The 13,635-nt window shown below is 34.4% G+C and overlaps 1 protein-coding gene across 1 annotated transcript; it reads left to right on the forward strand.

Annotated features, from left to right (window-relative positions):
• Positions 1 to 1,313: 1,313 nt before the first annotated feature.
• LOC132543112 (uncharacterized) lies at positions 1,314 to 10,722 on the forward strand. Its single transcript, XM_060206572.1, has 7 exons — positions 1,314 to 1,385; positions 5,056 to 5,124; positions 5,424 to 5,472; positions 6,171 to 6,664; positions 7,120 to 7,358; positions 8,008 to 8,353; positions 9,472 to 10,722. Exons 2-7 carry the CDS (start codon positions 5,088 to 5,090, stop codon positions 9,720 to 9,722), a joined length of 1,416 nt encoding a protein of 471 aa, XP_060062555.1. The 5' UTR covers positions 1,314 to 1,385; positions 5,056 to 5,087; the 3' UTR covers positions 9,723 to 10,722.
• The last annotated feature ends 2,913 nt before the right edge of the window (positions 10,723 to 13,635 follow it).

Consider the following 13,635-nt stretch of genomic DNA (forward strand, 5'->3'; position numbering starts at 1 on the left):
ATAACGTATAGTTTACAGTATGATAAAAACAGGTTAAGTAAGATAGATAATTACATAGATAAAACGACCATTAGAAATACTTATAAACTGAGTAAAGAGACTAGAGATGTACTGAGAAGGGAGAGAGGGGGATGGGGTTGATAATCAAAGAGTTTTAAGTATTGTAGACCCATGCAGTCGACTAGAATCTACATGTATACATGTTCCAATGTTTGGCCCACCACCAAACAATTTCCTGTTGTCCACGTTTACCTCTAACTTTCCTTTCAGTTCAAATTGTAACGAAGGTCCAACATTCAATTAAAAAAAGAAAAATGGTTTCGCTACAACCACAAGAATACTGCCTGGTTTCTGAAATATAATAATTATATAAATGACGGTTCAAAGAGCTACATTCAAGTCGAAGCCTTTTATAATTGTTTTGAAATGAACAGAACATGTTCCAGTTAACATGTACCAGTTCATCTTATATCTCTGTCCCTGTCCCCAGGACGTAAACTATTATTTCCCATCCTATGTGGATCTAAACCCTTGGTGGGATACAGTGTAGTTGTTGGAGATCAAACTTTTTATTTTTGACATGTATTGGTGCACCGCTACGCCGTATCACTATTTATATAAAATTTCATTGACTCCTATCAGAGACGTATAATGTGTTATATACGTCACTGCTCCTATAGATTTCATTCCGTTTCATATGACGCATGGTTTCACGCAAAGTGAAGGATAGTAACTATGACAGTAATGGTACTGACAATGTGTGTACGGAAGTTTTGGTAAATATTTCCATAATTTAAGTATAACAGTAAAAGAAGCACGTATGGATACATGACGCTACTTCCTATATCCAATGCATGGTTGGAGCTTCTTCACTTCGGCGGGGGATATCAACACCTATAGCTTATTTGCACTGCGAATAACCACATTATATATAAGCAAGGTTGTTTTGTTGTCAGATATATTTGTCATTTTGGATTTTAAACAGTTTCATTTTTTAAATGACAAAATGGATTTGACATTTTTTACAACTGAATCAAATTAAATAGTCAATTATCCTGCATATAATAGTTATCGTGGTATCAATAAATGTATTATAATGCACGTGCTAACATTTATCTAGTTTTTGTTATAAAAACTTACAAAAAGACAGAAATATAAAAAAAAAACATATATTTTTATGTTTGTTTTCTTTCCGACGTGCGCCTTTACAAATAAGATAATGATGGTGTTTGTTTGTTTGTTTGGTTTGTTCATCCTGCTGTATGGACCAGATCCTATTTTACTTTACAATTTTCGATGTATTTCCGGTAAGTATAATCCCTGGCTTCCTGGTTCCGAAACCGAAAGTGAAGAAACAAGTAAGCAGAGAGGCTGTTGACAGGAAGGTAATGTTTTGTATCAGTAGTGTTTTAATGTGATATATTTATTTGTTTAACACTAAGAAAACGACATTAACGGTAATGAATTAAATCCACCGGACTGTCGATAAATCATCAACTAAGAGAGCTAGCACATTTTGATAACAAGCTTTACTTCATAGTAAACAGTAGATCCACTATCGTGTACCCGTTTAGTGTGGTGTTTTCAGGATGGTAGAGGAATCAGTGACACGAAAGGTACTTGTGGACTCGATTTCAATAGCATTTAAAATAACAAACCAAACAATGGCCTAAATTGGGGTCCATAAAAACCTGTGAATCTGGCATGGACAAGAACCACACCAAAGTCAGAAATACTCGAATTTTATATTCAGCATATGTTTGCTGCTGTTAAGTTCATGAATAATCCTTAGCCCTCTGAAAAGATGTGCAAATTGCCGAGTTTGGCTTCGAGGCGGATTTCCTTGTAAATGTTTGCTCATGTCAAAATATTTAATCAGTCTGATGTTTATTTTGCTTGTCAGGAAAATACTTTGATGACATCCACTGTCAAGCAATACACATAACGATGGACATTATAATAAAGACACATTGCTGTCAGTGAAAGAATTGGAAGAATCTATGTCCTAAGACAACCAGTTACAAGATTTGCATAGAAAGTTTGTAATATGTTTAATTTTAGTTAACAGAAAATACTTTCAATTACAGACATTTGTCAATATCATTGAAAGGTAGTACTAATTATGCAATTAATTCACATGTCATGTGTTGTTATCTTTCAAGTGTACTATCTGAACCAATATCTAACTGTGGGATAACCAAGTTTTAACTAATACTGACAAATGTTCCAGTTATGATTTGGTTCAGGCAATATTTTGATTTGAACAAGGTATTCCAGTTTAGGTATACCTGACCAAACAATTTGAAACGGGTACATGACAGTGAGATCTATCTTTTAACATTTAAGCTATGCTACATAGAAGAATACTGGAACCAAACAAATTATTGTTTGTGTCTGTGTGTACCCTTCCCCTTTTTCCCATTAGAAAAAAAAAAATTAGCGTGAAGTTTTATTGTTTGGTCTATTTTTTTTTCCAAATAGGAAATCTTTGAATAAACATTTTTTTCTCATATCTCAAATTCCAAAAACAGACTATGGGGTTCTTATTTTATCTTTACCCAAAACACGGTTAACAAAAATGAGCCGCAAAAATGTTACTTTTAGAATTGATGTTTTCCAATAAAAGATTTGCGTGTTTGAACTTAAGTAGAAAACAAAATTTCAAGGAATCATGCATTTGACTTATTATCCATTACTGGACAGACGACTAAAAATCACAGGATTTTGTGCTTGGATTGATGTATAATTTGATCATATTTAGGAGGATATGATGAAATACAACCTCAATACACCACAGCCAATTCTTTTATTTATTCGCTACATACTGACAATTGACCAGTTTCACCGATGCTTCATTAGAACTGTAATTTACATTGAAGTAGTTAGTTAATTATAAAAGGTTCAGTTCAGGCGGTTAAGAATTCTAAAAATAGATCTAACAATTGATACTAGAAATAGAACAATATAGAAAGTAGTTTAAAATAAATGAAACTCCAATATTTAAAAGTCATTGTTGTAAACAAGCTCAAATGTGGGATTTTTGGGAGAATATTTGGATTGTGAGACTTGTATAAGAACATGTATACAAATTTTAGAAATTGTCAATAAAAAATTGTAAGAGTGAATTTAACCACACAGTAGTTTTTGGAAATCAGATATTTGAGTCCTGCACTAATTATTTAAATGAGTTCCATCCGTCCTTCCTGCCATCTTTCCATCTGTCTTTTCCTCCATCCGTATGCTGCTTTCCGCATGATATCTTTTAAAGGACTGATAGGATTCTGATGAAACATGGTTGGTACACTTGTTTAATCCATTGCCCAAGTTTGATAAACAGCAAATTCCACACATATTTAATGAGGCTGCTGCAACCTAATTGGCTGATTTTTTTAATTGCTCTTGGATGTGAATTGCTTGGTAGACTTATTACCTTAATTCCTTGTTCAAGTTTGATTATTTGCAAATTCTGTGTATATTTGGATTTGGAGAGGCTGCTGTGACCTGATTGGCTGAAATCTTTTCCAGTTTTCCATGTGGCTTACTTTAAATGTAGATATTTTACAAATGAACATGGGCGGGGGATCTTGATGACTATGTCCTTTTTTGCCATTAGAAGTCATCATATTTTGATATATCTATATCTCTTGGTAATGGGATTCATCAAAATTTTGGAAATGTGTTCTGGACTCACCTGAAAAAATCCTGCAAAAATTAATGATCACAGTATTTCTTCTTTCTTCAAGTACTATGTGTTACAGCAACAAATATCGTGCTGGTACAAGGTCACATAGGTTAATGATTTATGGTGATTAGTTGCACAAAATCAGCGGTGGTATACATGTACATTGTAAATTAAGTAATATCAGGAAACTCTCAAGAATACCAACTTAATTACATTATACATGTACCTACGTAGTATGAAGGTAGAGATGATTGGAAAATATCCGTCTGAAGACATCAGCAAACTTAAATAATTGGCATGCTTTGGCAGACTAAGTACTTAGTATGCCAACACGTCAACTGTTATACACGTAAGTGTTCAAAAATAGTTTTTTATTTTTAAATATGAAGACCAGCTGGCTTATGGAATTCAATATTTGTTGGTAGGGGAATTTTATATTTGAAGTCCATGATATGACAACACAATTTATTATTGTTTGAACACATTATATGTCATTATCAAACTATATATTAAATACATTTTTATTGAAAATACTTCTTGGTAGTTGGTGTTTGTTTATATAGTGTTAAGTGCATTATGACAAGGACTTATAATACAGAGGAATAAGAGACTGCTAATGTCTCTTTGTAATGCTATAACCCAGAAATTTGAGTTAACTAGCCTTGCTGTGTTTATAAACCAGTTATCTACAACCTTATCTTGTATACCACTTTCAGCCTGAAATATGAGGAAAATTACATCTACATAGATGATGAAAAAATCCAAGTAATTTTCTGATAAACTTCTGTAGGTATAGTGATACCACTTCAATTCATCACAATTATTTTTGTTAAAGAAATGATATTTATTTCTCACTAGCTGATAAAATGGCACTGGTCAGATGCATTAGTGCAAAGTTCAAATTTAGTGCATTATGGGTACAGGTGAGTTTAGATAAGAGGTTTGATGACTTCATGGCTCAGTGAACAAACACAGAAGTCTCCACTGGGCATATATTTTTTTATCCACCTATGTTTTATGTTCCTGAATTTAAAATGAGATACAGTAGAGCCAAACAATGAAGTAAACAGCACCATACAGCTGTTTCATTTATCTAGGAATAGTCAATGATGCAAAGAGCCTAAATTTGTTCACCCCAAAGTTCAACAAATTTCATAATTTTCATAAACCTGGTAATTTCAAAAAAATGTAAAGTACATGTGTATACTGTATTCTGACTGTGCCAATATTCAGGTCAATTAAAATGTGAAAAACCTCAGGGACTCAAAGTCCACCATCAGTGTCAACCGCCTGCTATCTAGAAGATTGTATGAAAGAAACATAAGTGAAAGTAATTTATACATTATTTTAAAATAAGAACATTAATTTTGTAGGTAAAAAGCGACCTTTTGGGGAACAAAACAAAATGGCTACAAGAGAAGAGGAGGATGAGGAAAAGCAAGGTATAGATAATGACCCCTAACTATAATCAAACTTTCTTATGATGAAATTCCAGTTTAATCCAATATCCTTATCCTATTACACACAAACATCGTTACGTTTTGGAGAGAAAACCTGTTGTCAGTTATTGTATTTGAGTTTTACTTTCCTAGTATGTTTCTGGTCTTTTAACCCATGTACCCATATAATATTCTGTCAATTCTACTCACTTTTCTGTGTTTCTGGTCTGTGGCAAAAAGGTTGTTGTAGAAATAAAAGTAAATTATATGTGAATTCATTTCATTATTTTTTTTTTCTCCAGGAGCTGCAGCGTCTCACCAACCACATTCCACTACAGATGGTTTGATAAGGTAGGTTATGCATAGACTTTTTGAAATGTCAGCTTCATAGTGCATAGTGATAGGAAGGGTCAAGGAGACAGAAAATCTTTAACCAAGCAACCAGTCAAGTTGGCTTCATAAATATGTACTGTATATATACCCCCCACCCTGGCCCCCCTTCCAGAAAAAACAACAAAAGAAAACTAAACAAAACCATTAACGATGTCTTTCTTATTTGATTTGTTTATGATATTATGACATCATGATAATATAAATATTTCATAATAAGCCCATAGCAAAATAGGGTTAGGGCTGATTATATAGCAATGAATTAGTATTTGTTGAAAATATTTACGGCACAACAATAGACAAGGGTGGGCTTATTACTATGCATGGGTTACTGCTGGGTAGATATGGCACTGACTCTAATAACCTAAGTTTCTCAGCTAAAAATGTACATATAGACAAGGATGGGCTTATTACCAAGCATGGGTTACTGCTGGGTAGATATGGCACTGACTCTAATAACCTAAGTTTCTCAGCTAAAAATGTGCATATCATAAATAGGTGCAAACTGTCAGGAAATAAGATTTTTGTAACTATGGCACTCTAAGACATAAAATCATGTTGATTCTATAAATAGTAACTGGGATAAGGAAATCATCATCTTAAAATAGAGAAATTTGACACTTACGATTATAAACATATCAATATGTGTATCCTTTCAGTTCCTGCTTTCCAGCAATTCTTGGTCAGAAGAAGTGTTCATCAGCAGTTGATGATGATGGTGAAGTTTACTCAAAAGCAAAAACTGAAAGCGAAACAACTAAAGGACAAATGTCTTGTGATAAATACCCAGTGGAGACTGGCAAACAACACCAGGGAGGAAGTCAAGTTAATGTAACAGTAGAGAGTAGCAAACAACACCAGGGAGGAAGCCAAGCTACTGTAACAGCTCAGCTGGCCCATCAGCAGGGAGGTGATCACAAAGTAAATGAGGAAGATGATGAAGATGATGACGATTGTTTATATCCAGTCAATCAAGATTGTCCTGGAGTGGCTGTTCTAATTGGCCACAGTGTATTTGATACAGGAGAAAAAGAGAGGAAAGGTGCTTCTATTGATCTTAGAAATTCTTACGAAATCTTTCAGAGACTTGGTTTCAAGATAGAGTACTTTTGGGATGAAGAGGTCGTATTACTCCAGCATAAGTTAAAAGAATGTAAGTATTTCTGGGTTGTAGAGGTATTTCATAAGGAGGTGAACACATTTCATTTCAAAACGAACATATTTTATTGTGAGATGAGCAACTTTGATTGTAGGATGAACCTTGCCTTCATTGTAATATGAATTTTTATGATGTTTTAAGTATACCACTTGGTTATATTAACCAATGCTATTGTAAGATGTACCTGCATCATGATAGGGTATTTTGACATATCTTATGAACACTACATTGTACATGTGCCCACTGATCAAAATATGAAATTAATTGATTATTGATTTGTGTTTTCCTCATCGTAATGAAAATATAACAAGTCACTGCTATAAAGGATATATAGAGGAGGTTTGGCCACCTGTATTGGCCAAAGGTTAAAATTGTCCAGTGTTTCAAAGATAAGAATATCTGCTTAAATTTCTGACCAATGACAAGCAAAAGCTTTGTAACATTTACAGTGGCGATGTCAGAGAAACTGAAGAAGGCCGACTGTTTTGTGTGTGTTGTTAGTACCCATGGTAGCGAACAGGAAGTGGCCAAGGGAGACCGCAATCCACACCTGCCATCAAATATCAAAGTATATGAACATTTTTTATCCATGAAAAATGGTGTCATGAAAACAAGGGATCTGCTGGCGATTTTTGATGACTCGCATTGTTGTTCTTTAAGAGGAAAACCAAGACTCTTCTTCATACAGGTACTAAACAGTGATGTGTGTTCATTAAGATACCAAGAAGTGATGTGTCTTCATACATGTACTAAGTAGTAGTGTGTCTTCATACAAAAGGCTCATACTAGTACTAAGTAGTGATGTGTCTTCATACAGGTACTCGGTATTTGTGTCTTCATACAGGTTCTAAGTAGTGGTGTCTTTATACAGGTAATAATTAGTGGCGTGTCTTCATACAGGTACTCTGTATTGGTTTGTCAAACATATTGTTTAAAGCTTTTGGCAAAGACCATTATGATCGCTCTTATATTAAATTGTAAACATTTTTGTGTACATTATGAGGAGAAATACGGTAAAACTGTTGTATCAAATGTACATCACAGTGGCCTAGATTTTCCGCCTCACTATATTTTCCTGGTAGAACTTCACAGTTATTTCATCAAAATGATGACCACAAGGGGTACAGATATGTTTTACAATGTCTAGTCACAGTTTGAATTGACTACCGAAGGTGTGTTAACACACAATCTTTCGGAAAAAGGGAAAAAAATTCTTGTTAAGCCCAACTTTAATCTGTACATCACTTAACTTTTTGTTGTATTAATTTGACATTATTATAATAAGTAAATATAAAGAGTGGAAATGATTGTAAAGTATTGTTTATTTCCTTGTGAAGGCTTGCAGATCTCGTACAGGAAAATCACTCATTGAGTCAATGGATCAGGGGATACAGGTAGACATTGTGGGTCCAATGTTACGTTCTCTGCCTTCAAACACAAGAGATTTTATGTCTGGAACAAAGACAACTCTAGATAACCAAGATCTCCACGGGTCACAACCTCAAAGTCACCAAGGGTCACAATCTCAAATAGATTCCAGAGGAGCCATGCCGCCAGTGATTGAGCGAGAAGGGGTGAAATATTATGAGCATACACCTCCATTCCCCTTGTTTGAGGACATTGTGGAAATGGTGCCACCACTCTGCCCGAATAATTTTCTTGTTATGTTTGCCACCCCTTCAGGTAAGATCATCAGTATGGTGATGAGGAAAATTTTTCGGGATGGACTTCATGTCCTTTTATGGTTTTTATCCAGCAATGAACACATGCCTGGTTCTGGAGACAACAAATGCTATATCCTTATCTTGTAATAAGCCTTTACCCCTGATTTTTAGTCAGAGGTGATATGTTTCATCCTGAAGTCCTGTAATAAGCCCGCCCTGACTGTGTGTCAGAAGAAATTTGTTTCCCCCTGAAGTCCTGTAATAAGCCCACCCTGACTGTGTGTCAGAAGAAATTTGTTTCACCCTGAAGTCCTGTAATAAGCCCGCCCTGACTGTGTGTCAGAAGAAATTTGTTTCACCCTGAAGTCCTGTAATAAGCCCGCCCTGACTGTGTATCAGAAGAAATTTGTTTCACCCTGAAGTCCTGTAATAAGCCCGCCCTGACTGTGTGTCAGAAGAAATTTGTTTCACCCTGAAGTCCTGTAATAAGCCCGCCCTGACTGTGTGTCAGAAGAAATTTGTTTCACCCTGAAGTCCTGTAATAAGCCCGCCCTGACTGTGTGTCAGAAGAAATTTGTTTCACCCTGAAGTCCTGTAATAAGCCCGCCCTGACTGTGTGTCAGAAGAAATTTGTTTCACCCTGAAGTCCTGTAATAAGCCCGCCCTGACTGTGTGTCAGAAGAAATTTGTTTCACCCTGAAGTCCTGTAATAAGCATTCCTCTCACTTGAAGTCAAAGGTACTTTGCCAGCGGTCTGGACTTACTGCAGGGAAAATATGCCCAATACCTTTTATTTTATCATCTTCATACAGATCAATGATACACTGAGTAGCTGTTCTTAGATTTGTAAATCTGTCTCTTATGCATTAGTTATATAATTACCAATGCATTTCATTTACCTGTTGTTCATATATATGGTGGATAAAATCTTACTTCATATCTAGTATTGTTAGCCACAAATGTTTGCTTGAAGTTTTTCACTTAATTATAGAGTTATACCTGGCAAAAGAAAAGGATGTTCTCACTTCATAAACTGCTCTGTGGTTAAATTAGCTTATATCTTTAGTTCACAGCAAAAACATTAAGTGAATTGTTTAATTTTGACTTGCATGAAGTTATGATTATTTCTTAATTTAGAAATGGTGGCATGGTCTGAGGACACTGAAGGAGGTTGGTTGCTGTCTGCGTTATACTTGGAGTTCATCAAGCACATAAGAAAGCAGAAATGCATCAGCGTACTGCCCATCCTTACTGATATCAGTCGCAGGGTGGCCTTCAATAATGCCTCCAATATGCAAGGCACAGCTTACCATGGAATGAAGAGTGTGCCATGTTTGGAGCACAAACTTACTGGAGACGTACGCTTGACACCCATGAAAACGACGTAATAAAGGCCTTGGTCAGATAGCTGGGCAACAGGCTTCACCTCAGGGAAGTGATCAAAGATGGCAAAAGAGACACAAGTTAAATATTTCACCCCTGCTATCATATGGGCAGGGCTGCATGGGGTGTTATAATATATGTACCTCTCTGGCCTATTCTGTTCCCAATTACTGTCATATAATTCAAAAGTTAATGTGAGAATATCTTGAATTTATTTTCAAAGTTCAAAGATCAATGTTACTTTACCGAAAAATCAATCACATATATAAAATGTAAGCTTTTTTTCTTATTTAAAAAAAAATCTAGAATTACTGCAGATCAACAAGAAAAGGAATATTTTGAAAACATTCTGACTTCAAGGAAAAAAGGATCATATCTTGGTATCTGTGTAGTGGTGGAATTCCCTGAAAATAGAGACTCAAAGTCAAACACTTTCCTTAAAATGGAAGGATGATCACATCAGTATGAAGGTGTATGAAAATGTACCAAATATTCTTTGTTTTTCTTTTACAGAGCAATAATCATTGGCATATTTTTGAGGTTTATAACAAAGTTAACTTGATACTTGGTCGAGGATTGATAAACCTAAAAGTGAACTTGTTGGCTGTTTGCAAATAATTACATTTCATGTAGAATTTATCACTGTTGGAGCTTGATATACTTATGAAACACTGAAATGACATGATAGGCTGTTTCAGAAAAGTATATTTGTTTTAAAATCATGCCATATTAATATTTTCATCTGTTCATCATGCAGATTATTAAGTTTGTTTGACCACAAGTACTAAATTAATGAAAATTGATATTAGAAACTTTGATGTTGGTAATTTGGAGCTTAAGATGCATGCAGAATAATGAAAGTGAGCTATTTTTAGAAAAGATTATTACTCATTGTGAGTGTTATGGGTTACTCAGTTGGTTAGACGTGTGTTTTTAGGATACAGATACTTTTGTTTCTTTTGTTTGTTATTATAAAATGGATGTCTGCTACAGAAGACAGTGGTTGTGATGTCATTGTTCTGTTTAATGTATCATATACTAAAACTATGGATGAATTAAAGAAACAATTTTCATCAGCTTTATGAAAATAAATATAGTTTATTTGCCAGTCTGTTTTTCAATTTGTTTCAAAGTGTTTTAAATGAAAAACGAACTGAAGGTAAAATATCAAGAAAACTTGGCAGGGTAAGCCTTTAAAAAGTTCAGGAAGAACCAAATTGTTTTCGAGAGGTTAATGTATTCTGAAATTCTGATTTATTTATAAAGCATTCCATGGAAATTTAGGTTATACCCTAGTATCTTCTAAACAAAGTTCTTGAATGCACTAATGGTAATGGAAATGGAGAAATCAGGAATGGTCAGTATCAATATCAGAGATAGGAGTATACCCAAGCTAAGGTGTTCACAGGCTTGCATAACTTGAAACTCTGATGAAAGTTTGTCACTCATTACCGGTATGTAACATTTATTTCAGTAATGTGTTTGGGAAATGAAGTTTATGTCAGTGTATGTAGTGGCAACTTCAATTGGAATTATTGAACTGCAAGGTGCAGTATTGTTTTGAAATGAAAATGAAAAGAAATGGTTGTTATTCATGTTTCTTAGATAAGCAAGTTTCTTGTTAAAAGATTCATATTAGAATTGTGCTTTTTTGCGTAGCTGTTTTTATCATTTACCAATCCTTGTCTACATACAGGAGTTCTTTATTCATGGCATTTGTCATAAGGAAGTTTAAAGCTTCTCTTTGTGCTGTCTTGCAGATCATTCAGATTAACTGTTTAAACCTTGAACCTTACAAAATCAGTAACATTTGATATAAAGATAGGAAATTTGTGATAGAATAAAGGTTTGGCCTCTTTTTTTGTGTTGTAACACTTTAGTTATCGTCAAAGGATGTGAAAGCAGTCTAGTGATTGGTCAGATTTTGAAATATAGAACCAATCAAAAGGTTAATTTGGTTTCTATAAACATGGAGCCTTTGATTTTATTATGTCCATACTCTGAGGGTGCTGTGAAGGCGTGTATATCAAGATTAGATGTTATAGAAGACATTATCTTAATACTTGCACTGTTGCATTTACAATGATGATGTAGCATTGCTACTGAAACTGCAATAGAAGACATGGGATTATTATGTTTTACATTATTCTCTATCACCTATCTAAGAGTTTTCACAATTGTACTTAATATGTGATAATGCGTGAATTGAATAGTCTGACAAGGAGTTTTTAAAGTCATGATGAAATGAATCTATATACATCATACTAGGTATAATGAAATTGGATTGTCTGGACTGCCTGTCTAGAAAAATTTTGTCCAGAAAACCCCTCCTATATATGTGAGCCAATTTCAATGAAACTACACAGGAATGTTAGTGAGCATGTGTAGATATGCATGCAGCATTTTTTTTTTAGCAGAAATTTTTGTTGCCAGGGTAATCAGGTAAAAACACACAGATTTTTAGCCCACCATCATCAGATAGTGGGGTATTTAAATCGCCTTGCGTCCGTGGTCCGTCCGTCCATCCCTAGTTGTGCATTGTACCTTTTTTGGACTGATCAGCCATCTTGGATTTTGAGAATAAAATCTTGTTACCGCTATTTCTGAGGAAGTACTGGATGGATACTTCTGATATTTCATAGGTATTGGTTTCCCTTGGTCCCTAGTTATGCATTGTACTTTTTTTTAACTGATTTGAAATCAAGTTGGCCCACAGGCAGCCATCTTGGATGTCGACAGTAATACAGCACAAGCATATTTTCTTCGATATTTTATCATATTGATTCAAGACCATGTCCATTATCCACCTGTAACTGACTGCTATCTAATAATACTTTTCGATCTTTTTCAAATGATATTTGCTCATAGGTGCTTAATAAAAATATCTTGTGCCATCATTGAGTACATTCAATGAAGACCAGTTCATGAACATTTACAAAACCTGTAACACAAAAAAAAAAATAATAATCAAATCAAGAACTGAAAACAGATCCTCAAATGGTGGGCGCCAAGATCCCTCTGGGATCTCTTGTTGTGTAATGGTCTATAACTCCTCCGTCCTTTTAATTAGTTTTGATGAAACTTGGTCAAATAGTATAACTCACCAAACCTTACAATTTGACAAATCAGGTGATTCTAGAACCCGCACGTAAGAAACATAATAGTGGCTTCTGATTGGTCAAAACTTAGATACTGTCCAATTATGCTGAAAATTGATATAAAAGGGTTTTTCAAATATTGGTAATTACAATAGTACAATTTCGCAAAACATGATGTCATTTTTTCATAATTTTAGTTGCAATAGTAACCAGATCACTACACACGGGTGTTTTGAATAGTTGTCTATAGCTCCTTAGTCCTGAGGTCAATTTAATTGAAACTAGGTTAAATGGTGTATTATTACTAACAAAAGGCTTTGATTTGACACAAAATGTGCCATTATTATGGAAACAGAATGGAATCATCTGATTGATCAATTGTTCATGCTGAAAATTAACATGTTAAGGTTTTGAAGAATGGTGCTTACAATGATAGTATTTTCCAAAATATTTGGTTGTCAATAAATTTGGAACCAATTTCAGTAAAATTATACAGAAATATGATGAGATTTTTGTTGCTTCACTAATATTTGTATTGTTGTAATGGCTCATACCTTTAATAACATGATATGGAAATTGGGGCATTATGACCAATGAAGTTGAAGGTCATTCACAAAACATGAGGTCACTGGGACTCAAATTTAAACAACTGAACTTTATACTGAACTAGTTTTACTTTGAAAGCCTGAGCCATTCTTTGTGATACCTGGAAGCCTAGTATTATTTTGACCATTTTGTCAATTTTGAATAATTTCTCTGGTAAGTGCTTTATATTGTATATTATTGGTTGTCATACATATCAACATTCCTGTACATTTCA

The sequence above is a fragment of the Ylistrum balloti genome, unplaced genomic scaffold (assembly GCF_031769215.1).
Source record: "Ylistrum balloti isolate Yb309-2 unplaced genomic scaffold, AGI_CSIRO_Ybal_v1 Utg369740, whole genome shotgun sequence".
In the NCBI taxonomy this organism is placed as follows: domain Eukaryota; kingdom Metazoa; phylum Mollusca; class Bivalvia; order Pectinida; family Pectinidae; genus Ylistrum; species Ylistrum balloti.

What these genes read in the sequence shown, in the direction of transcription:
- LOC132543112 (XM_060206572.1), top strand. Translation starts at nt 5,088, where the DNA reads ATGGCTACAAGAGAAGAGGAGGATGAGGAAAAGCAAG. An exon ending in GGAGGATGAGGAAAAGCAAG is followed by an intron (nt 5,125 to 5,423) that starts GTATAGATAATG and finishes TTTTTTCTCCAG; the next exon opens with GAGCTGCAGCGTCTCACCAA. An exon ending in CCAGCATAAGTTAAAAGAAT is followed by an intron (nt 6,665 to 7,119) that starts GTAAGTATTTCT and finishes TAACATTTACAG; the next exon opens with TGGCGATGTCAGAGAAACTG.